The sequence below is a fragment of the Erythrolamprus reginae genome, chromosome 2, assembly GCF_031021105.1.
Source record: "Erythrolamprus reginae isolate rEryReg1 chromosome 2, rEryReg1.hap1, whole genome shotgun sequence".
NCBI lineage: Eukaryota > Metazoa > Chordata > Lepidosauria > Squamata > Dipsadidae > Erythrolamprus > Erythrolamprus reginae.
The window spans coordinates 95,300,488-95,325,691 of NC_091951.1; the positions used below are offsets into that span (position 1 = coordinate 95,300,488).

General features: G+C 44.2%; 1 protein-coding gene across 1 annotated transcript in view; it reads right to left on the minus strand.

Moving 5' to 3' along the window:
* Nucleotides 1–515: 515 nt before the first annotated feature.
* The window catches only part of BSN (bassoon presynaptic cytomatrix protein), a 266,010-nt gene continuing 241,321 nt past the window's right edge, over nt 516–25,204 (minus strand). The window contains exons 6-12 of the mRNA XM_070738773.1: nt 15,339–17,499; nt 14,093–14,997; nt 10,038–10,131; nt 7,188–7,328; nt 3,895–3,949; nt 3,496–3,595; nt 516–599 (exon numbers count right to left, since the gene is read on the minus strand). Coding sequence (XP_070594874.1) covers nt 3,909–3,949; nt 7,188–7,328; nt 10,038–10,131; nt 14,093–14,997; nt 15,339–17,499 — 3,342 coding nt within the window. The 3' untranslated portion in view covers nt 516–599; nt 3,496–3,595; nt 3,895–3,908. The remainder of the gene's footprint in view (nt 600–3,495; nt 3,596–3,894; nt 3,950–7,187; nt 7,329–10,037; nt 10,132–14,092; nt 14,998–15,338; nt 17,500–25,204) is intronic.

Here is a 25,204-nt window from a genome sequence, read left to right on the forward strand (position 1 = left end):
TCTTAACTCAGTAGTGAAACAGTGTTAGGTCCTAGTCAGAGTTCCCTTCGTCCCAGACTTTCCTTTTCAGGGATGATGAGAGGGAACAAACACTTGGAGGGGATGGGGGGTTGATGGGGCAAACTGGAATGTGAAGGAGAATGGAGCATCCAGCTCCCAGCCCTCAGTTCAAGCACATTTTGAAGAATGGGAAAAACCTATGAAGAACTAGAGTTAAAATTCAGTTAACTTTGTGTATAATCCCAAGAGAAGGCCATGGTTCCCCAAAATCAGATGCTAGGCACAAATGGAACTACAGTCATAGGTAGTTTCTCGAGTCCCAAACATCTCAAGCGACAGAAAAGTGGCATGCCTGCATGACAAGCCCCCTCTTCTCTTAATTGCACCTTCTTCTTACGTACATCTTCTCAGTCTAAGAATCTGCTTTCACCCCTTGAGCTTGCAGAACATGGATTGACAACAGTGGCTTTGAAAGTCCTTTGTGACTGTAGGCTCAGGCATCCTCAAAGAGCATCTGATGACATCCACAGGGATACATTTGTAGGAACAGCTTTTCTGTTTCGTTCTCTGAGCCTAGTGGTTTTCCATGGTTTCAAAAGCTTATAAGACAAAAAAAAAATCATAGAAATATATTTATAATGTTTCAAGAATTGGGGGAGCAGTCCCCAAGAATACCTACTGAAAAAAGTTACAGGATGCATCTTTTCTATGTAATGACAAGTGATGAATAACCCAATCAATAGAGGAGCTCATCCAATCTTCCACATCTGCCTACCCTCCAGAAGTATTAGACAATATCTTGGACATTAATTGCAGAAGTATGAATTACATTGCAGTGTGTTGTTGGGGAATGTTGTGATTGTACTTCACTATACAAAGTGAAAGTAAAAGTTGAAACAGCTAGAAGCAGTAGTCAGTCAAAAGTGAACAATTGAGTACAGTGATACCTTGTCTTACAAACTTAATTAGTTCCGGGACGAGGTTCTTAAGGTGAAAAGTTTGTAAGACGAAACAATGTTTCCCATAGGAATCAATGGAAAAGCGATTAATGCGTGCAAGCCCAAAATTCACCCCTTTTGCCAGCCGAAGCACCCGTTTTTGTGCTGCTGGGATTCCCCTGAGGCTCCCCTCCATGGGAAACCCCACCTCCGGACTTCTGCATTTTTGTGATGCTGCAGCGGAATCCCAGCAGGGGAATCCCAGCATCGCAAAAATGGGCGCTTCGCTGGCAACGGAAGTCTGGAGGTGGGGTTTCCCAGTGAGGGGAGCATCAGTGAAATTGCAGCATCGCAAAAACACCAAAATCCTCAAAGCCTGACTTACAGACCTCTGTGTTTTTGCGATCCTGCAATTTCACTGAGGCTCCCCTCACTGGGAAACCCCACCTCCGGACTTCCGTTGCCAGCGAAGTGCCCTTTTTTGCACAGCTGGGATTCCCCTGCTGGGATTTCCCTGCAGCATCACAAAAACACGGAAGTCTGGAGGTGGGGTTTCCCATGGAGGGGAGCCTCAGGGGAATCCCAGCAGCACAAAAACGGGTGCTTCGCTGACAACAGAAGTCTGGAGGCGGGGCATCCCAGTGGTGGCGGTGGGTTTGTAAGGTGAAAATAGTTTGTAAGAAGAGGCAAAAAAATCTTAAACCCTGGGTTTGTATCTCGAAAAGTTTGTATGACGAGGCGTTTGTAAGACAAGGTATCACTGTACTACTTAAATTAGTTGCTTCTATTTGAGATGCAACACTATCATATACTAGAGCACTCAGGACAACATAAACAAAAGCGTGTTTTCCCAAAGAGACCACATCTTTTCCATCTCACCTCTTTGCTCCAACCTGGATGTATACTCAGTTTATATTTCATTCTGTATACTGAAGCAAGGAGTGTAAAAGAGCTTTATCAAGAAGGATAAATTCATCCCCCCACATCCCAATTAAAAATGTGTTGTTCTTTTAGTGAGCTGTTTCAAATAGACGAAAACCGGAGCCCTACAATGTGATTGTTCAATCCACACAAAATTCTGATCGAACCCAGAGGCTAGAATCAGCTCAGCAGAACAAATGTGCCATTTTCATCTCTTTGAGCTTTTGTAATCCTGGATTATAACATTCCGGAATGGGAATCCAGAAATAATACAGGTAGTCCTCACTTACTGTCCTTCTGTGCAAAGATTGAGCAAATGGCACTGATTTATGATCAGTCCTCAAAATTTTAGCCATTGTAGCATCTCTGCAGTCATGTGATTGCAATTTAGGTGCTTGACAATCAGCATGATGGTCACAACACCCTGTAGTCACACTATAGACATTTTCAACCTTCACAAAGAGATTCTGACAACCAAATCAACAGAGAAGCCATCAGGAAGTTGCGAGTTGCAGTCATGGGATGTTGCGCTTAACAACTAGTGGTGATTCTCTTAATGAACACAGCCAGAACTGACGTTGTAAGTTAGTATGATCTATACTGGTGGTGATATCATACTTAGCGACTTAGTATTGGAATTGCTGGTTCCAATTGTGGTCATTAAGTGAGAATTACCTCTGCAATCCTCATTGGTCATGCACCTCTCTAGTTTTTTAAGAAGAGAATAGTTCATTAAATTTTCATGTTGCTTTCTTGGTAGAACTCAATTCAGCAACGTACAAAACCATTTTCTTTTCCTTTCAGGGAATTGCCAAAGGAGCAGGGGAACTGACCAATCAGGCTTTGGTCCAGACAGAATTGTAAGTCAACTAAGTAGACAGAAAGGAGGATGTGGGGTGGTGGACATCTTAGAGATTTCTTAAACTGGCTTCATTTCCAGCTTGTCAATACCTTAAAGCTGAAATGTAGAAAAACTCTGGATTTATTTCTTTTATATATTTGTAAAACACATTTCTAGAGATGCCCGACTCCAGAATAATGGTGGGTATCTCACAAATTTTAAAAAAGAGATATTACAGAATCAGGCAAGAATAATTGTTTCCCAGGAGGAACAACAACCCCCCCACCCGTCTTCCAACCTAAAGAAGCCCAACAATCAACCAAGTCAAAGCCGAGGGGTGTGTGGTGGAACCAAGGGAGCTAAAGCAATTTGAACTTTGGATATTGTCCGAGAGGGCAGGTGCTATGGCAGAGATAAGGCCCTTTCCATTTCATACAGTCTGATTCTGGGGCTCCATCCCCACAATAAAATCAGCACAGCCCCAATATGCGCTATTAGTGCTCTATGGTAATTTCTGTAACGTGCAGCACTCAACATTTAAATAAGGCAACAATTAAGAGCAATAAGAGATCCTCTTAATTCAAAATAGCACAACCTATTTAACGCAGGCAAATTACCTTCAGGTAAACTGGAAATTGTATCATTGGGTTAAAAACCGCCACCACCAATCTTCAGGACTTTGTCTCCTAGGAATAGTCTCTCAATCACTTTTGATAAAGGTCAACTATTCATCACATTTCTACTCCTGATACATCGTGGCAGATGTGGAAATGGAGGCAAATAGATGATACCTACTATTATACCCAGAGTTGAGAGCGGCAAATGAATTCCAATGGATTCTTCATAGGTTTTTCCAGTGCGAGGATGAGATTTCATTTATTTCCCCAAATGCCTGCTGAATCGGTGACAAGAGAAGCAAGAAAAAGAAACAGCTGTTGGTAAAGAGAAAGGAACTTCAAAAGAAAAGAAAAGAAAGGAAAACGGAAATAAAATAAAGGGATACTCAGATTAAGCAGCAATAGGGATGACCTGCTTCGGGGCACGTGTCAATTTAAGGTCACTGATGGGAACAGAATTCTATCGAGTAATAAATAAGAAATTTTTGGGATCTGGCATTTCAGTCCATTGACATGGTCCTGGTAGTTATGGATAAGGACATTGTGGATGGTGCAGGGAGGACCCTGTATGACTTACCGGATATTGTACTCTCACCAAAATGATGTGAATTTCTTGCCAAAAGCTGATACGGCTGTTGAAGTAAAGAAAAGACAAATCAGTGCCTAAAACTGTCTGATACAGTTTAAGGTTGAGCCTGAAGCTCTATATTCTTTTAACCAGATCTTCAGCTTTCCCCCCCTAAAATATCTATGCCCTACCTGTTGGCATCCATAAAACATATCAAAGGCAGTTTAGTGCCTTTCAGTGCAATAAAAATATAACTGATACAACACTCAGTGAAGACAATTAAGAAAACAAACATTCTGGTGGAATTAGCCCGTTGAATGGAAATAGCTCTTCTCAAGCTCATGTGGTGGTCCTTCTCAGTAACAATCTCTGTGCTCTGAAGTCTTGCTTCCTCTGGGCTTCCAGGAAAGCTCTGAAGGGGTAATTATTTTGCAGGAAGCTCCAGTATTACGATGGATTAATGAGCTTCATTTTGTTAACCAGGAATCTTGGGCTGGAGTGATCCCCCCCTATACCTTTTAAGGTACTTTCTTTGAATCGTATTTACATTGTTTGATTGGAACCATCATGAGACTAAGAAAATAGAGCATAAAAGGTTGTACAAATCAAACATATAACTAAATTAATGATATAAATGATACTCTTTGGGGAGATAATTACTGATAAACCACAAGGTGTTTCTACCCAGTAAATCACTGGCATTTGTACCAGAGAGTGATAGACCTGTGATGGCGAACCCATGGCATGTATGCTACAGGTGGCACGTAGAGCCCTTTTTGCGGGCATATAAGGTGTTGCTCCAGCTAAGCTCTACCGTGTATGCGCATGTGCCTCCCACTGGCCAGCTGGTTTATTTATTCGATTTTTATGCCACCCTTCTCCTTAGACTCAGGGCGGCTTACAACATGTTAGCAACAGCACTTTTTTTTTTAACAGAGCCAGCATATTGCCCCCACAATCCGGGTCCTCATTTTACCCACCTCGGAAGGATGGAAGGTTGAGTCAACCTTGAGACGGTGATGAGATTTGAACTGCTGACCTGCAGATCTAGCAGTCAGCTTTAGTGCACTGCAGTGCAGCATTCTATCTGCTACGCCACCCTGGCGTTTGGATCTCTGCTGCACATGTGCAGAGATTGGGGCGCATGTGGGAGATGCACCACATGTGGGAGGGCTGGGGTACATGTGGAGGTCATGCACACATGCAGTGGGTTGTGCATGCATGTGCAAGATTGGAGGGTACGGGGTGCATGTGGGGGATTGCACAGGTATTTATGGGGGTCAGGGGGAGCATATGTGGAGTGCCTATGGAGTGCCCATGTGGGGATGGTGCGAGCATGTGGAAGTGATGTGCCGGTGCCTGGAGGCTGTTGGGGTCTGGATGGGTGTCAACAGACTCAAACTCAACCCTGATAAGACGGAGTGGCTGTGGGTTTTGCCTCCCAAGGACAATTCCATCTGTCCGTCCATTACCCTGGGGGGGGGGAATCACTAACCCCCTCAGAGAGGGTCCGCAACTTGCGTCCTCCTCGATCCACAGCTCACATTAGAGAAACATCTTTCAGCTGTGGCGAGGGGGGCGTTTGCCGAGGTTCGCCTGGTGCACCAGTTGCGGCCCTATTTGGACCGGGAGTTACTGCTCACAGTCACTCATGCCCTCATCACCTCGAGGCTTGATTACTGTAATGCTCTCTACATGGGGCTACCTTTGAAAAGTGTTCGGAAACTTCAGATCGTGCAGAATGCAGCTGCGAGAGCTATCATGGGCTTCCCCAGGTATGCCCATGTTACACCAACAATCTGCATTGGTTGCCGATCAGTTTCCGGTCACAATTCAAAGTGTTGGTTATGACCTATAAAGCCCTTCATGGCACCGGACCAGAATATCTCCGGGACCGCCTTCTGCCGCACGAATCCCAGCGACCAGTTAGGTCCCACAGAGTTGGCCTTCTCCGGGTCCCGTCGACTAAACAATGTCATCTGGCGGGACCCAGGGGAAGAGCCTTCTCTGTGGCGGCCCCGACCCTTTGGAACCAACTCCCCCCCGGATATCAGAGTTGCCCCCACCTTCCTTGCTTTTCGTAAGCTCCTTAAAACCCACCTCTGTCGTCAGGCATGGGGGAATTGATACCTTTCCTCCCCCTAGGCTTATAAAAAATTTATGCATGGTATGCTAGTATGTATGATTGGTTTTTAAATTGGGGTTTTAAATTAGCTTAAACTTAAATATTAGATTTGTTTACATTGTACTATTATTGCTGTGAGCCGCCCTGAGTCTGCGGAGAGGGGCGGCATACAAATCTGATTAATAAATAAATGAATAAATGTGTGGAGTGTGCAGGGTGCCCATTTAGGGGTCACACATACATACACAGGGCAGGGGGAGGGGGGGGTCATGCGCGCATTGCCTTATGGGTACATGCTAACAAAGGACAAAAAGGGTAGCCATCACTGTGGTAGACCATTCTTGGTGGTTGACCACTGAGTGGACCTCCCCCCCTCCCAAAAGTCAGTGATGATCGTGTTCTGCCTTTGAAAACCTGTTTGCAAAACAATATATGGTTTCTGAGGTTATAACAAGCATCTTGACTGCTAAAGACAGAGCAGCAGGACAGATCATCTGAATCACAATCCTCTGAAAACTGAATACATGTACAGTGATCCCTCGATTATCGCGAGGGTTCCGTTCCAAGACCCCTCGCGATAATCGATTTTTCGCGATGTAGGGTTGCGGAAGTAAAAACACCATCTGCGCATGCGCGCCCTTTTTTTCATGGCCGCGCATGCGCAGATGGTGGAGTTTGCGTGGGTGGCGGGGAAGACCCAGGGAAGGTTCCTTCGGCCTCCCAGCAGCTGATCTGCTCGGCAGCGCAGCAGCAGCGAGCAGATGAAGATCGGGGTTTCCCCTTTGCGTGGGCGGCGGGGAAACCCCGATCTTCGTCTGCTCGCTGCTGCTGCGGCCGCCCAGCAGATCAGCTGCTGGGCGGCCGAAGGAACCTTCCCTGGGTCTTCCTCGCTGATGCCCCCGCTCGCCCGCCCGCCTGCCGCCCGCCACCCGCCAGCAAGAGGGGGAGAGATAGAGAAAGAGAGAGAAGGAAAGAAAGAGATGAGAGAGGGAGGAAGAGAGTGTGAGAGAGGAAGAAGCAAGATAGAGAAAGAGAGAGGGAAAGAAAGATGAGAAAGGAAGGAAGAGAGTGACGTCATCGGGTGGGAAAAATCGCGATATAGCGTTTCGCGAAGAACGAGATCGCGAAAATCGAGGGATCACTGTACTTGAAAGTGTTGTGACTCAGCAATTCCCACCTTCTGTCAATTTGCCTGCTTGTTCTGCTGCCCCTCCTGGCAGGATTTTGGATAAGACACTTTCGCCCTCTGCTCCTGGCTGTGCAGCTGCTCCTCCTGTAGGTAAGGATGTGCCTGTTGGTTTGGGGCCCACCTTAATCCCTGTGAGAGAAAGTGATGAAATAAATTAATATGCATGAAATGAATTCAATAAAGTGTATGTCCTGCTTTAACACCAGTAAACGGTTTGTAAAAATATTAATTATCTTTACTCACTAATGAAATATAACCAGTCTTGTCAGGGAAAAAATGTAGTGGCAAGTATTTATTTGTTCAGAATACAGTGGTATCTTTACTTAGGAACTTAAGGTTCTTAAGTAGAAAAGTTTGCAAGAAAAAGCAATTTTTCCCATAGGAATCAATGCAAAAGTAAATAATGCATGCGATTGGGGAAACCACAGGGAGGGTGGACGCCCTGTTTCCTCCCAGGAGATTCCTAGAGAGGCCCCATGGAGCCTTCTCCCCACCTTTTCCTGCCCTGCTTCCTCCCAGGGGATTCCTAGAGAGGCCCCACGGAGGTTTCTCCCCACCTTTTCTGGCCCTGCTTCCTCCCAGGGGATTCCTAGAGAGGCCCCACGGAGGTTTCTCCCTACCTTTTCTGGCCCTGCTTCCTCCCAGGATATTCCTAGAGAGGCCCCAGGGAGGCTTCTCCCTGCCTTTTCCAGTTACAGTTTCAGAAGCTCGGGTTTGTAAGTGGAAAATGGTTCTTGAGAAGAGGCAAAAAAATCTTGAACACCCGGTTCTTATCTAGAAAAGTTCGTAAGTAGAGGCGTTCTTAGGTAGAGGTACCATTGTATTTTTACTGAATCTTTCCATACAGAAAAAGGTACTCTCAGTGACCAGAAATAAAAGAAAATACAAAAGAACCCAATGCCCAATTGAAATAAATTTAACGTAATTGATATACATACCAGCTAAATCTATCATTTAAACCAAAGGTTTCCAGTTTTTTTTCAATTGGAAAAGACCTGTCGATTTCAACTTCCAGTATTCCCCAGTCAGCCAGGTCTTAAAGTTTCCATGGTTGGACACCCTTGATTTAAGCATTTCAAAAGCCTCCCAGAGTTACTCTGCAGTAAGATGGGTGGCCAATAAATTTGACAAATAAAATAAAAAAGACTAACATGAATATATACACCTTGATAGCCTTTCTGAGATAAAAATATAAGTTCCTATCCAAAACTCAATGAAATGGGTTGCAAAGTATTTTATTTATTTATTTATTAGGTTTCTATGTCGTCCTTCTCAACCGACTCAGAAGTTCATGATTTATCTGCCCAATTACTGACCCTCTGTAGTAAGGGGCATTTTCTGCAGGCACATAAAGTAAGTGGAAGTTATCAATATGCATTTCTCAATGACAGTAGTATTTTAAGCTGAGCTACCGTAAGTAAAGAGCAAGCAATTTATTACCAGATTTTAATCAAGGTGAGACATTCCCTCTTTTCTGTTCACAGGATTAGATTAGATTATTACTAGAGTTGGAAGGGACCTTGGAGGTCATCTGGTCCAATCTCCCGCTCTCAAGCAGGAGTCCCTACACCATTTCAGACAAATGTCTATCCAATCTCTTCTTGAAATCTCAAGTGTTGGAACTCTCACAACCTCCGCAGGCAGGCCATTCCACTGGTTGATCGCTCTCACTGCCAGCAGGTTTCTCCTTATTTCCAGGTTGAATTTCTCCTTGCAAGTTTCCATCCATTATTTCTTGTCTGGCCTTCTGGTGCCTTGGAAGAAGACACTAAGAAGGCTTCTTTTAGGTATTTTACTTGTGACACCTTCATCATGACCTACACAATTCTAGTTTCTGTGAATTAATTCTGTACTAATGGGCACATATTTTTGTTGTGTTCGGGCCTGGGCCAGCTGTTGCCCCCACATATGTGAGAGATGCGTTACAGAGTGATTGTGAAAGCCTGGCTGACAGCCAGGAAAAGGTGGCAGACAGCCCAGAGGATGAGGCAGATGGTTCAGAGGAGTTGGCAGACAGCCACAGGAACTGACAGACAGCCCACGGTATTTAGCAGGCAGCCCGTCGGATAGCCTCTCTTCTTTGGATTCGGATGCTGAACAAATAATCAATATACATAGCCGTAGAGCAATGCAACGTAGGGCTCAATTAAGGGATTATCAACGGTGATTATGGTGTCACCTGTGTTTGGGTGTGGTCCACAGAATGAGGGCTGGGTGTCGTTCCCATAATGAGGGCTACAGTTACAAAAGGGAACAGAGGCAGAGGCAAACTGTGGATGTTTATCTGAGTGGTTTGTGTGGCTTTGTGGTCCCTTTTTTGAAGCCTCTGCTCTGTGCCTTTGGATTTCAACTCAGCATTGTCAGGCAAGTGGGAGTTGAAAACTCTGGGACTAGCTGCTGCTCTCGTGCCTCGAGAATTCAGAGAAGTCTTGGAACATTTCTGCTACGTGAATTTTGTATTTGTTTGCTTTTTCATGAACTTTGTATCTAGCTGAATTTTCGCCTCGCACTGTGTTTTACTCCTGAAAATAAGGACAGTTTTCTTTAGCCTTTTCTTTTCTGTTTAATACAAGTTTGCTGATTAGCAATACATGTGTGTGTCTGACCTTCTTTCCTGGACGGTGAATTATCGCCTGAGCCCGGTCAGGCAGAACAATTTTGAGGCCAAACTTTTCTCTTCTTCTACATCTTGCCTAGGGTGTCATGCTTTCATTTTGGAATTCATTTTGAAAAAAGCAAATGGAATCTTTCCTCGGAAAATGAACTCTGCTAGCATTTCCTAGTGAAATTCCACACAATTGTATGTGCTAGAAACTAATTGAGAAGCTGCTTACTGACCTCCAGCTGTCCCCTGCGGTTGTGTCTGGGGTGCTTTCCCCACCTGTGGCACTTTTGTGGTAGGCTTGGATACATCCGGCTGTTCTGCTTTAGCCTAAAATGGGAAACAGAAGTTTCATTTCTTGGTTTAAGAAAGCCTTTCCCCCCCATCCCAATCTCTGATTTGGGGAATAGCAATGCATGTTAGAGAAAAAAATTGTCTTAATATAAAACCCATCTGCTAAAAACACACCTAGCAGCTGTGACCCCATAATTTTTTAAAAAGCGGAGTCATCTTTGTTATTTCTTTATTCATTCCGATTCTACATAGATCTCCTTCTCTCCAAATGTTTCTAGACTCAATGACAGAAAAGGATAACTGTTTTCAGATGGGGCTCATTTTAGACCGGTGGGTGGCAAACTAGAAATCACATTTCGAAATAGTGGAGGGCAGGATCAAGCAAGGCTGGGTCAAGAAATAAATACGATCTGAATAATTAAAATTGCTTAGCTGAATACAATTAAATATGATCATCCTCTATGTATTTAAATATTCTAACTGCTGTCAAGTTAAAAATTAAATCTTTGGCGTCCTTTGGGGACTCAACCTACAAACCTGGAATTGCTGAAAGCAGCCCTGTGGCTGTGGACTCTACTCTCCTGTCAGCCCTCTGAGTAATCTAAACAATATCATTTGGCTGGGCCCAGGGGAAGAGCCTTCTCTGTGGCGGCCCCAACCCTCTGGAACCAACTCCCCCCAGAGATCAGAATTGCCTCCACCCTCCTCGCCTTTCGTAAGCTTCTTAAAATCCACCTCTGTCATCAGGCATGGGGGAACTGAGATATTCCCTTCCCCCTAGGCCGATACAATTTATGCATGGTATGTTTGCGTGTATGTTTGGTTTTTTAAAATAAAAATAAAGGTTTTTAAAATTATTTTAAATATTAGATTTGTTACATGTTGTTTCATTATTGTTGTTAGCCGCCCGGAGTCTACAGAGAGGGGCGGCATACAAATCTAATAAAATAAATAAATAATCCAGGTGGGAAACAAAAACAATTGTTGCTAATAATATCTTTATTGTAAGGTTAAGGCAGTACTTTTCAAATAGTGGGGTGCACCCTGGGTAGGGGGCACGGAGCACTGCTGGGGAGGCGTGTGACCCCAGGGAATGTGGGGGGTTTTGCCGCAGGGATTAGGAGGCATGTCCTACCTGACACTTGTACCTGACACCTCCATCCTATTCCTCGGCATTGTGCCCAGGGCAGCCCATTCTAAAAGAAAATGTCTTGTGAGTTCAATCAAATTTCTCAAACTTGTGAGACATTTTCTTTTGTAACAGACTGTCCTGGACACAATGCCAAGGAACGCGATGGGGGTACCAGTATAAGTATCAGGTAGGACGCGCATTTCTGGTGGGGTGCAATTTGGGGGTGGCAGGTTGGGCAGGCTGGGCTGAGCGATGCGCATCAGCGGAGATTTGGGGCTTGCGAAAGGTTTACTTCTCCCTGGGGCCAGGGGCGTAACAGAAAATAATTGAGAAGCACTGGGTTAAGGTAACAGAATCTCCCCCCTCCTTTGTCCTTACATCCCAGACAATAAGGGAGGATTCCTTCTGAGATGCTATGCCCATCTCCATTCCTTCTGTGGATAGAGATACCTCTTGTTTGACTGGCTGCAGCTCTTCTTCCTATCTCCCAAATTTATTCTCTCAGTCCCATACATCTCCTGACCTTTGATTACAAATGAAGCCTCCTTCAGAAATCTAGGGAGCTGGCCTACCCCCATAACTATTCTATATTTTTTCCCATTTAATCTTTTTTTAAATTTCTCTCCAACATTTTTCTGAAGACAATGTTTCCTCTATAATCACTGATACCATGATTAACTCTTGCAATCCATCCATTCACTTACCGGCATATAATATATTCATCTAGACCAGGGATTGGCAACCTTAAAAACTCAAAGAGCCATTTGGACCTGTTTCCCAGAGAAAATAAAACACCTGGAACCACAAAACCTGGGTGGGCGTGGCCAACTTGACATCACTCCCACCGATGTCACATGACCTCCCCCCTCCCCAGCTATAACTACCCAGGATTTGTGGCTCTGTTTTTTATGAGAAAAATATATTTTTCTCTCTCTCTTTTCCCTCTCTTTTTCTCTCCCCATCTCTTTCTCCCTCTCATCTTTCTTTCTCTCTCTCTGTCTCCTCCCTTCTCTCTCTCCTCCCTTCTCTCTCTCCTCCCTTCTCTCTTTCTCTCTCTCCCTTCCACCCTACCTAGCTTTCTCTCCCACTTCCTCTCTCATCTCTCTCTTTCTCCCTCTCTCTCCTCCCTTCTCTCTCTCTCTCCCTTCCGCCCTACCCAGCTCTCTCTCCCACTTCCTCTCTCATCTCTCTCTTTCTCCCTCTCTCTCCTTTCTCTCTCTCTCTCTCCCTTCCTCTCTCATCTCTCTCTTTCTCCCTCTCTCTCCTTTCTCTCTCTCTCTCTCCCTTCTGCCCTACCCAGCTCTCTCTCCCACTTCCTCTCTCATCTCTCTCTTTCTCCCTCTCTCTCCTCCCTTCTCTCTCTCTCTCTCTCCCTTCCGCCCTACCCAGCTCTCTCTCCCACTTCCTCTCTCATCTCTCTCTTTCTCCCTCTCTCTCCTTTCTCTCTCTCTCTCTCTCCCTTCTGCCCTACCCAGCTCTCTCTCTCCCACTTCCTCTCTCATCTCTTTCTTTCTCCATCTCTCTCCTCCCTTCTCTCTCTCTCCCTTCCGCCCTACCCAGCTCTCTCTCCCACTTCCTCTCTCATCTCTCTCTTTCTCCCTCTCTCTCCTCCCTTCTCTCTCTCTCTCTCTCTCCCTTCTGCCCTACCCAGCTCTCTCTCCCACTTCCTCTCTCATCTCTCTCTTTCTCCCTCTCTCTCCTCCCTTCTCTCTCTCTCTCCCTTCCGCCCTACCCAGCTCTCTCTCTCCCACTTCCTCTCTCATCTCTCATCTCTCTCTTTCTCACTCTCTATCCTCCCTTCTCTCTCTCTCTCCCTTCCACCCTACCCAGCTCTCTCTCCCACTTCCTCTCTCATCTCTCATTCTCCCTCTCTCTCCTCCCTTCTCTCTCTCTCTCCCTTCCACCCTACCCAGCTCTCTCTCCCACTTCCTCTCTCATCTCTCTCTTTCTTTCTCTCTCTCTGTCCCCTTCGCTCTCTATGTGCTGAGGAACGATTGCCACTCCTGGCTTCTCTTCGGGCAACACTCCTCCCTTTCATGTCTCCCTGGCTGGCTATGGCATGTGTGGGGAGACCCTTCACAAGCAAGCGGCAAGTGCAACAAAGGGACACAAAGAGGGTAGGCAGCTGTTGGTTTAAGGAGGGTCTTTGGATGTGCTATTGCCTTGCTGTGTTCCGTCCCATCCCTCCTCCCCACAGTGGGGAGGGCGTGACCTCCAGTCCGTTAGCTTCTTGCCACTTCAGGCAGGCGTTTATGCCTACCCTATTCAGCCGAGGAGCTTCAGGATGGGTGATGGGATGGGACATGGCAAGGCAACATCCAGATCCTTAGGGCAGAAGAGAAGCCGCATCCAAAGACTGCTTGGTGTTCACTTGATGTTCTCCCCACGCATGTGTACACAGCTGGCCCTGCCACAGCCAGCCAGGGAGTTGCGAGAAGGGGAGGAGGGTCACCCGAAGGGAGGTCTTGGCTGGTGGTGCCTATGTTCCTCAATCAGTGCCAGAGAATCAACCACGGCCATGTCTCCATTCATGCTATCGGTCTTACATTCTCAGGCCAGGTGAGGAAGGGGAGGGTGAGGCCAGCCAGTGATGGGATAGGGAGCCACAACAGGGCCCCCAAAGAGCTGCATATGGCTCCGGAGCTGCGGGTTGCCAACCCCTGATATAGACTGTAGAATGATTCATGTGTTCCATGAATACATATTTATTCCATTTGGTTTTTGTGTGGGATCTTGAGATGAACGCAAACATTTGCTACCCTAGAACAGATCATTCACACCTTAATGAAGGGTGAGACAACAGGCAGTTAGCAATGATGGAATGATCAACCATCTCTCCTTAAAGACAATTAAAGTGGTACTCACTGGTCCTGCTTGGTGGGCGCTAGGTTGTGCTTGGGCAGTTGGCTGCGGTTTGCCTGATGGCTGAGGCTGACCAGGTTGCTGTTGGGCTGGCCGTAAGGATGGTTGGGCTTGGGTCCCCAGTGGTGGCTGTGGCTGCTGTTGGGGTTGCTGCTGCTGCATCCGAACCTGCTGTGGCTGTTGATGAGAAGGACCTGCTGGATGCTGTTGTTGAGGCTGTCTGCCTGGTGGTTGCTGCTGCCTAGAGGATGGTTGCTGCTGCCCAACTTGCTGCTGCCTGGGTTGCTGCTGCTGCTTTTGCTGCTGCTGCTGCTGCTGCTGTTGTTGTTGCAGCTGCTGCTGCTGCTGCTTTTGCTGTTGCTGCTGCTGCTGCTGTTGGTGAGACAGAGGCTCAGATTTTGGCTGCTGAGATGGCAGCCCATGTTGCATCTGCCTCTGGGATTTTTGGGTCTCTGGAGTATGATGATAGCCAGATGGCTGTCGGGACTGTTGAGAGTACTCCGAGGAAGGATAACCTTGCTGCATTCTTGTATCTGATTGCTGAGCCTTCTTCTGGGAAGTGGGCTGCCCGTGTCCACGTCCTTGTGACTCATGACGGCCTGGGTCTCTTGGGTGTTGCCTGGATGATCTCTTGGGTAGATCATCAGTGGAGTGGCGGGAGGAAGATGAATGTCGCCCATAATCTCCATGGTGCCTGTGATCTTTGGAGGAAGAGTGACGTGGGTGGGAGTAGTCATCATGATGCCACAAGTCTTCATCTGGGGGCTCATCATAATCATGATAGGTGTGTTTAACTGGACCTCTCTTCTGAGAGGATGAGGAATGGCCACCGTAATGCCTCATCCTCTCTGAACGAGGTTCTCTTGGTTTGTCAAACCAGTCCGTCTCCTCTTGGCCCAAATGGTAGGCTTCAGAAACCAAAAAAGATCACAGTGAATCTCCTGATCCAAAGCTAGGAATATATTCTGATGGAAGCCATGCAATGAAATAGAGAAGAAGCTTATCACGGGAATACAGGGTATGCCACAGCAGCCACTCAGGAAATATAAAAACAGAAACCTCAGCACATAAACACACCAAGCAAGCAGTGAACAACATTAGGACATGCAATGTGCAACATGCTAACATAAAACAGAAAGTGAAATCATGATAAAGGCACATGGCAAGCAAACGGAATTTGTGGCATTTTCTTTGCAAATATGACCCGCTTGGGCATGCTTGGAGATAAGTCACTACAGGTAGTTATTACCTTCACTGTCTGAAACAACACAGTGTGAATCATCCATGATGTAGCCTTCTTCGTGTTTGTAAGAGTGAGTTCTTGGCACATCTTTAATATGTTCTTGTACATCAGGCAATGAGTGACTAGAGCAAAACTGGGAGCAACTGTCTCCAGCAGACTGAGGAAGAGGTCCACCTGAGGATCGCGATACGCCCACGGATTTCCCTAGTGGACTAATAGGACTTTCTTCTTCTGAAGTTTGTGTGCGAATTGGAGGTCGCCCACGACTCTGACTCATACTAAGGGAGGAAGGCTTGGAGCTTCCTTTCTGCGGCCTCTCCATGCTCTCTCTCTCATAAGATCTGCTTCTAATTTCACGACTTGACAGTTTTTCTGACACATATCCAGAGGATCTCGATCGCCCACCACTATATGCTCGGTCATCTTCTTCCATCCCATCTCTGTTGGACACGCCGTAGTATTTCTGCTGTTCATATACGTTTTTCTTTAGGCCATAAGTGATATCATCTTGCATTTTCCTTGCTCTGGATGCTACATTACTGCTACTGACTGATGTAGTCGCTGTATAGGAGGCCAGATCTGATTCTACATCTTTGGCTTCTTCTATAGGGGAGAATTTGGAGATCTTCTGCTCCATACCTTGTTTCCTATGCTTGCTGCGCTTGGAAGAGATGACAGCAGGGGCCAGATTTTTGGAAGAGTGTTTTTGTACTCCCATACTTGCTCCATGCTTATCTGGACGAGAGGATGGCCTATAATCACTGTCTCCATAGTAATACGAACTACCCGACACCCTCCCGTTGCTCTCTGCGCTTTTAGGATAGCCTTTCCCCCGATGGTCAGGACCATGATGATCATAAATATCCTCTTCAGACTCCTCTTCTCCTTTTGAATAGCAACAAGGCCTGCTGGACACATCTACATCTGCAACCTCCCTCTTTTCTTTGATAGGCAGCCCATTGCTGCTGTGCGACAGCAAATCCCCTTTCTGGCCCTCCCCCATGCTGCTTTCTTTGGTTAATTCGCTGATATCGTCAATCATCACATAGTTCCGTGGAATGTTTTGCTCTAGATTGGTGTACAGAGAGTCAGAGGAATAACTTGTAGAGGGACTTTGTGCAACAGTGCTCCTGTCTCCTGGCCTCCCTTCTGGAGCTTTGTGTTGATCGTAACTGCTGGTCACGGTTGCAGTGCTGTAGATCACTTCTGGAGTTGCAGCAGAGATCACCACAGTGGGATTGCTAATGACTTCATAATTGGTCAGGATCTTCTGCTCTAAGTCAGCCAGTGAGGTCTGTCTCGGCTTCTGGGAGGTTGTGTGGGTGTCTGTATGAGTCTGAAGAAGAGAACCCTGGGTAGGTTGCAAGGGTGTCTGACTGGGATAAGCAGTCTGCACTTGGTAGGGTGGGCAGAAGCCTTGGTGGCTCTGTAGGCCCAGTTCAGGCTGATACCCAGTACTTGGGGTGAAGCTATGCGCCTGGTATGTAGTTTGGGAAGGGTAAGCAGGCATCTGGCTTGGCTGGAAATCATTTTGAGTAGGACCACTGCTTGCTGGAGGATAGTATGGAGGTTGAAATCTTGTTTGCTGGAATGTAGCTGGGCCTGGTGCAGCGGTCTGGACTGAGGAGTACTGGTACGGGGTGTAGGAAGTGGTTGAAGTATACTGGGTACTGGAAAATTCTGCATACTGGTTAGAAGGGGTGGCGCTGGGCCTTGTCAGGAGGCTTCTACTCTCATAAGCAGAGAGGCGAAGATTATTTAGTTCGCTGTCGGACATATAATCTCGATTCTCTCCCAAGCATCTCAAATATGGATAATCGTGAATGTTCCGATCCTTCAGCAAAGATTCCTTTCTCTGGTTGATCCCCAATTCCAGGTACTTCAGCTTGGCATCAATCTCTTTCTCTTCTTCATCCAGCTCAGCTTGTTTCTTTCTCAGTTTTGTGGATTCGTGTTCTACCAGCTTCAAGTCCCGGTCGAGTTCTCTAAGGAGGCCGGCTTTGGTGACTTGTATGGGCTGCCCACCAATGCCCTTTGGCATGAAGCCAGGCATGTACATCTGTGAGTGGGCTTGGCTGGTCAGAGGAATCTGAGCTTCTTCTGGTGGGGGGCTAGGCAGGGTCCGCTTCACTTTCCGAATGAGGGTGTTTGATTGCAAGGTTGACATCTAAAAAGCAATGGAAGTTCTAGTTAAATTCAGAGGTACGATGGAAGAATTCATAGCCATTTTTAATTTACTAGGAGGGGTATTTGATAACTATAGTCTGCACTTTTTCCTAAGGGCAGATGTAAAAGATCAATTCTAGATATTAATATTTTAAATGCTTTTAATATTAATATTTCCATGTTTTAACTTTTTTTTCTAAAACGCTAACACTTAGGGGACTTAAGCACTATCTGACAAGGCTCTAATATGGCCAGTTTATAAATGCTGTTGGTAGTTTCTTTGGAGTAAAATATATGAACAAAATGCACTTTATAAAAATAATTCCTAATGTGGGAGACAAGTATTTCTTGATACTCAAACATCTTGAATGAATAATAATGTTGCTGGCAAACATCTGCTCTATCAACAGGCACAGTTACTGATATTGAAAAAAAAAAAATGGAAACAGGCAGAAGTCAAACTATTTTTTCCTAAAACACCCATACAAAATTAACCAAGCATGATTCATAGATTGAGGGGTGGGTAGCGGGGAGAATATTTCTGCTTTGCAGATGAAATATATATCTTAGGTAGTCTGGCTAGGATCTGAAGAAATTAAAAACTCAGATTGTTACAGAGTTTCAATTTTTTGTTTCCTTGTTAATTCTGCAGCTAGGGTGAAATGCTATGCAAAATCCACAAGATTCAAACTTAATATTAACCACTCCAAACTTGACTGTAAAAAATATGACTTCAGCAATTGAGTTGTCGAAGTGTGGAACTCATTACCTGACTCAGTAGTGTCAACCCCTAACCCCCAACATTTTTCCCTTAGACTATCCACGATTGACCTCTCCAGGTTCCTAAGAGGTCAGTAAGGGGCGTGCATAAGTGCACTAGTGTGCCTTCTGTCCCCTGTCCAATTGTCTCTCCTTTATCTCATTTATCTTTTCTTCCTTTCATATATCTTCTCCTCTATTTTTATATCTTTTCTCCTACCCTTTTCTTTATATATATTACTACTTGTCTATTCTCATCAATGTGTATTGTGTATTGGACAAAATAAATAAATAAAATAAAATAAAATAAATAAATAGATATATAGCCCCAAAAGGGTCCCTAATGTCATAACAGCTAATAATTTCACATAGCTATTTTTTTAAAAAAATGTTGCATCTTACTGAATCTTGCAAGACAGGTTCCCCTCCCCCACAAAAGGCCCCATAAGGCTAAATGAAATCATGCAAATAACATGCATATTTGAATAAATACTTGGGATCAATAATAATAAAAAAAGGTATCATATGATTCTGACAATGGCAAAACTGTCTTCCTCGAAACCGATCTCTGGTGCCAAAAAGGCTGGGGGTCACTGTTTTAGACAATGTGCTTTCGCTTAGCACCTCTTTGAGACTGATGCAGAAACCTGAAAAAAATTCTTATGCTTATGATTAAAATTTTCTTTCATTCAGGATTGAATGAAAGTGATTAGAAAGTAAGGTTTCTGAACTTGATATCCTTTGAAAGTTTCCACTATGGTTGTGAACAAGATGGCTAATACTTTGAAGAAGGAGGGGAGGGGAGATCACCAATATTTTTATCTATCTATCTATCTATCTATCTATCTATCTATCTATCTATCTATCTATCTATCCATCCATCTATCCACCTACCTACCTACCTACCTAATCAATCAGGCATGTATTGTATAACAGATATAAGTATACACATAATTATGAGTCCATGAAATGGATACGAATAAAAGGGAATATTAGAACAGGGACGGTAGGCATGCTGGTGTGCTTATGCACGCCTCTTAAAGACCTCTTAGGAATGGGTAAGGTTGACAGTAGACAGTCTATGGCCCTGATTCCCAACGTGGGGTCCATACCCCACAGGGGGACAAGTTGATTTTTAATGGGGGCAATTGGAACCTTGTTTAAACCAAGTTAATGGCCTTTTAGTCTTCCTCTGTGTGAGTTAGGAATTCACCTTTTGAATAGTAAGAATTATATGTCATGGGGGGGTGGGACATCAGGATTTTAGAGATGCTTAGGTGAGGCATGGCCAAAAAAAGGTTGGAAACCACAGGTCTAAGGTTAAACTTTTGGGGGTTTGGGGAAAAAAACACAGTCAGGTAGTGCATTCCAGGCATTAAAATCTCTGTTGCTGAAGTTGTATTTTCTGCAGTCAAGTTTGGTGTGGTTTACCATAACACGTGTGTTTACCATAAGACATGTGCCACAAATGGCTGTTTTTCATGTGGGGATTTCAGGAGAGCAGGTTTCAGGAGACAACAGGAGACAACAGGATTAGCCATTTTGCTTGCAACCATGGTGGAGACCTTTAAAGGACATAAAATTTGCAAACCCTACAAAGCCCCTGATGTAGCTGTGGCTCCTCAGAGAGCATAGACACATGCAGATACACACACTCTCTCTCAAACTGCCTGCTGGGTTCTCTGGCATTTGCCTTCCCTCTTGAAGATGGACAATAAAACGTGGAGATTTCATCCCCACATATAATAGTCAAGGGGGAGAGAACAGTACCGATCTTAAGTCACCCAATAAATGTTCATGGCATAGGTCAGTTTCAACCTTTCTCCCATATTTTAATCATTGTTGGAATAAGCCATTTTAAGATACTTTAGCACATGTATTCATTATTTAGCATATAGCAATAGGGGTTTTTTTGTTACTGTCCACCGAAATGTTATTCATATATTTGCTTTTAGTGATTGGTTTGTAGTGATGTATGCTCCCATGATTGATTCATGGCAATGCACTCTTTTCAAAACTCTATAAAAGAGTGCTAACTCTGAACAAGGTTATGCCCATTCTGGAACTTGCTTCTGGATAACCTTTTATTTGCAAATAAAAGTCTTAGTCTTTGACACCTATTTTGTGTTGTTCTTTGGGCCTGAATACCAGGTAAAAGGACCTGAGCTTTCTGGGACAATAACTTCAGTCACTGAATGGAGAATAGATAACAACAACAGTGTTTTTGCCTGACAAAAGTCCCTATTTATCTACTGGCTTTTAGCATGTCCCTCATTGTGTAGATGCATTGTACCCAAACCCACAACAGAAAGGAGGAGAAACTGCCATAATTGTTACAATAACAGACCCAGAAACTGAATAAGGCTTGAATGGGGTACAGCATTCCAATCGTGTTAGCATTTTTTGTTCTCAATATGCAACTTTAGGCCAACCTATGGTGTCTAAAAATTCCAACAAGCTGTCCTTAAACTAGACGGGCAGGATTGTTAATTCAGATGTCTTGTGTCAGATGTCAATCAGAAGCAAAGATGCTGTACATTTAAAGCAGAACTTCCACAATGGCTCAGGATAAGTTGTGATATTGAGAAGTCAAATGAATCTGCCAAGAATATGAGCCTGCATCGTTTGTAAAATGTGTCACCTCTATTTTGTGTGTACATATGATCTATTATAGCATATTATGGAGTGCTGAACTCCAATGGAAGGAGTGGGAAAAGATTATGAGCATTAAATTATGATTTTTTTTAAATTCCAGAAATTCATGGGGAAGAGATGCTTATCTAGGATCATTAGCCCTAATTACTAAATATTTAGTGAATATATTTCCTGTGAATATATTAGTGAATATATTTATTGAGCATTACAGTATATACATAATGAGGAGATACTGAAGGAGATTCAGTTTGAATAAGAATGCAGTTGTAATTTGCTGGAATGCAGTTGTAATTTGAAAGTACTCTTTTAAAATATACATTACTTTACAATGAATCAAATTGAAATATTTTGGTGTAATGCTGGGGACTATTTCCATGGTGTGAAGTAGTGGATGTAAGTAAAAATATTTAGTACCAAAGTGAAGAAGGTTCATATATTTTTTATTCTAAAGTAGCACTTCAGCTAAATGTTCAGTTGTCATGATAAATATCCTAAATACTGTATCAAGACTGTCCAGGCTTTATTTGAAAATGTCTAGATGTCTAGAAAGAAGAACCCACCACCTTAGAGCCTTCATTTCATCATCAAACTACTTTTATCATTAAGATTTTTTCCCTTTATCCCTTAGTGGTTGTGAACTACTTTTGTCTGCGATTCTCATAGGCAACTGTGGATTCCATCTCCTAACAGAATCTTTCTATCAATGATAAACAAGTATGTTTCTTCCATGTCTTCTCACAGGACTTCCTTCATCCACATTACCCTTTTTTTTCTCCTGCTCTAATTTGCCTGACAACTTCTTAAACAGTGCAAACTAAAACAGAAGTCGAGGCTGGAACTCACCAATACAGAATATAATATAAATATTACTTTTCACGAATATAGAGGCCTCAGTTCTATTGGTACAGACCTGCAATAGCCAAAATCTTTTTCAGCCTCACAGTTATAAAAACATTACAACTTTACCTGCACCCACAAGCATTGCTGAGATGTGTTTTCAGATGTCTCAGTCATGGTCTCATACATACCGTACTTACATCCAGTTCTTTGTATTTTCCTTTCACACAGAGAATATTTCCCTTTTTTATGGGGCTTGCTATTTTAGCTCTGGAGTCAAGTTGCCAAACGTGTCTGCTTTGAAACACTTATTGTAAAAGTAATGGTTGAAGGTCATTTGCAGATTGCATCTTGCACCAGTCTTGATTAGTGGTAAGGAGACAAAATAAAGAGCTAAAAAGCTGAAGTGTTCCTCAAGTAGAGATTGGCTCCTGGTGATTAGATCTGTACAGTTTTTAATTGTTAGAAATGTTATTACTCGCCACTATCTTCTTGCATGTTTTATTTTTCTTTCTAGTCTAGCTGGCAGCCCTGTAATATCTTTCCAAATACAGTAATAACAGTAGCCCTATTTAACTTTACAGAGGAGCAAAGGTCTACTAGGTTCTGACATCTGCCGAGGCTCAATGCATGACAAAGTCTATAAGCATTAAACTGACAACATTCATTTTACGAATAGTGCAATTTTTTTTTTTTGCAAAAGCCCTTAGTCTACTTAGTTCATCTGGAAAACCCTGGAAGAGTGATGCTTTCAAGGCTGTAGCAAACAAGAAGCAATCTGAAGCTGTAGGTTTCCCCACGTGACATATAAGTGAATAAACAAAGAACTGGAACAGGAGAAATCTGCCATAGATTCAATTGCTATTCATCATGTGAAAGAGCTGGAAAAACTGCATACACAGCAGGTTAGAGCAAACCTCCCTATTCCCTACACACACACACACACACACACACACACACACACACACACACACCTCCCTCTTCAGCAAGATGCTTTAGCACTATAATTTTGTTTTTTTATAGCAAGAGAAAAGATGAGATAGCTCTCTGTGAAATGTCTGGATGGATGGAAGGCAGGCAGGCAGAAAAGATCTGGCAAATATGTTTACATTGCAATCAAAAGAAGCCCCGTATCTCTTTTAAATGTAGCTCTTGGGCAGGCTATGGCTTTTGGCTTCAGTGGTCCAGTGCTATTGCCCAAGAATCTGCCGGCTCTCAAGTCTGTTTGAGATAATAATACTGCCAATGCAGTAGCTACATATGATGGGCTTGGGTTTTTTGGGTGGGTGGGTGAGTGGAGCATCGGGGGCCCCATGGGGTATTTACTTGGTATCCTTATGAAAATGCATCCATACGTTATTTGCTATATTTAAGGCTAAGTGCCAACTGGGGGGGATTGTTTTCTTGGTACAGATAATCGAAAAAATTTCCAGAAAAGCAGGAAAGGATGCTTATGCTGCTATCCAACTCCTAATTTCTGCCTTCTCCTTTCTAACTTATTTCTCACTGGGGGAAAAAGGGGGGTGGGAAATGGGGGCCAGAGAAAATGTTGGCAAGTACTGTACATTATCTTCTTTTTTCTCCAAGCAAATATACATATATGTATTACAGTCAGTCCCCTTTTCAGTATTTTCAGGAAGACAGTATTTTTCATCTAAAACCCACACGAATCTCTCCCTTCCAGTTATAACCTCTTGCCTCTTTTGTCTTGATTGATAACAGATATGAGACATTATGGTACAGTGATCCCCCGAGTTTCGCGATCTTGATCTTTGCGAAACGCTATATCGCGATTTTTCCACCCGATGACGTCACTCTCTTCCTTTCTCATCTTTCTTTCTCTCTCTCTTTCTCTATCTTGCTTCTTCCTCTCTCACACTCTCTTCCTCCCTCTCTCATCTCTTTCTTTCCTTCTCTCTCTTTCTCTATCTCTCCCCCTCTTGCTCTCGAGCGGCGGGCGGCACCCAGGGAAGGTTCCTTCGGCCGCCCACCAGCTGATCTGCTTGGCAGCGCAGTAGCAGCGAGGAGCCGAAGATGGGGTTTCCCCTTTGCGTGGGCAACGGGGAAACCCCATCTTAGGCTCCTCGCTGCTACTGCGCTGCCGAGCAGATCAGCTGGTGGGCGGCCGAAGGAACCTTCCCTGGGTCTTCAACTCCCAGAGCGGCGGACAAGCGGTGGCCGGACAAGCGGCGGGTGGACAAGAAAAGCGGCGGCCGGACAAGCGGAAAAGCGGCGGACAAGCGGCGGGCGGAAAAGCGGCGGCCGGACAAGCGGAAAAGCGGCGGACAAGCGGAAAAGCGGCGGACAAGCGGCGGGCGGAAAAGTGGCGGCCGGACAAGCGGACAAGTGGCGGACAAGCGGGCAGGCAGGCGGCTCCTCAGCTGCTGGGTCTTCCCAGGTGCGGAAGTAAAAACACCATCTGCGCATGCGCGTCCATGGAAAAAGGGGCGCGCATGCGCAGATGGTGTTTTTACTTCCGCACCACTACATCCCGAAAAATCGATTATCGCGAGGGGTCTTGGAACGGAACCCTCGCGATAATCGGGGGATCACTGTATTTCTTCATGCAGGATGGTACTATAGTTCCTTTCTTTTCTTTAGCTGTTGTAAAAGAGAGTTAACCAAGGAAGATATTTGGGGGCTATAAAGGATGTCATTTAACTACGAAGGAAAAGATCACAGCCCTGTGTATGTCAGTAAGAAATACTTTGATGAAAGGCAAAAAATGTGTATTTCCTTTTACCACCACTAGGTGGCAGACAGACAAGCCATTTACTTCCGTATTACCACATGTTTCTTAAACAGCAGAAAATAGATCACAGCTCTGTTTTGAACTAACTCTCTTTAGCATCTGAGTGTGCTCAGACTACACAGTCTCTGGAATATATTTAAGGGAAAAGGAAATTAAAAAAGATTTTTATATGATAAATGCATCATGATAAAATTACTAAAATTTAGTAATTCAACCACACACTATGATGGCACATTCAAGATGGTTGATACCATTATTAATTTATGTGTGAGAGACAAGATGACATCCCAACATCTATATTATTCCTGTAGGTTTTTTAGCACTTAACGTCATATTGGGGACATGCTGCTGAGTAGATCGAATGAAGACAAATACAACATTTTAACTACGCATACATAGTTTACTGTCTTCAAAAGTGAACTGTAGTTAAAATGTTGTATTTGTATTCTGGAAAATATTAAGCAAGACAGAAAAAAAGCTGGCTGTAGTGTAGGCTTATTGCTTCATGTATACATTTTCTCAACAATCCATTTAATTTGTTTTTTAGAAAAACCCATACTTTTAAAAATATAAAGCTTTTGGGGCTTAATAAAAGGCTCCAATCTGCCCAGGGCAAGTGGAAAGAAGCACGAATAAGAACAGATCCAGTGCAGGGAAGTAGAGATGAAAAACAAATTATGAAGTTCAGCTCAAGCTGTAAATG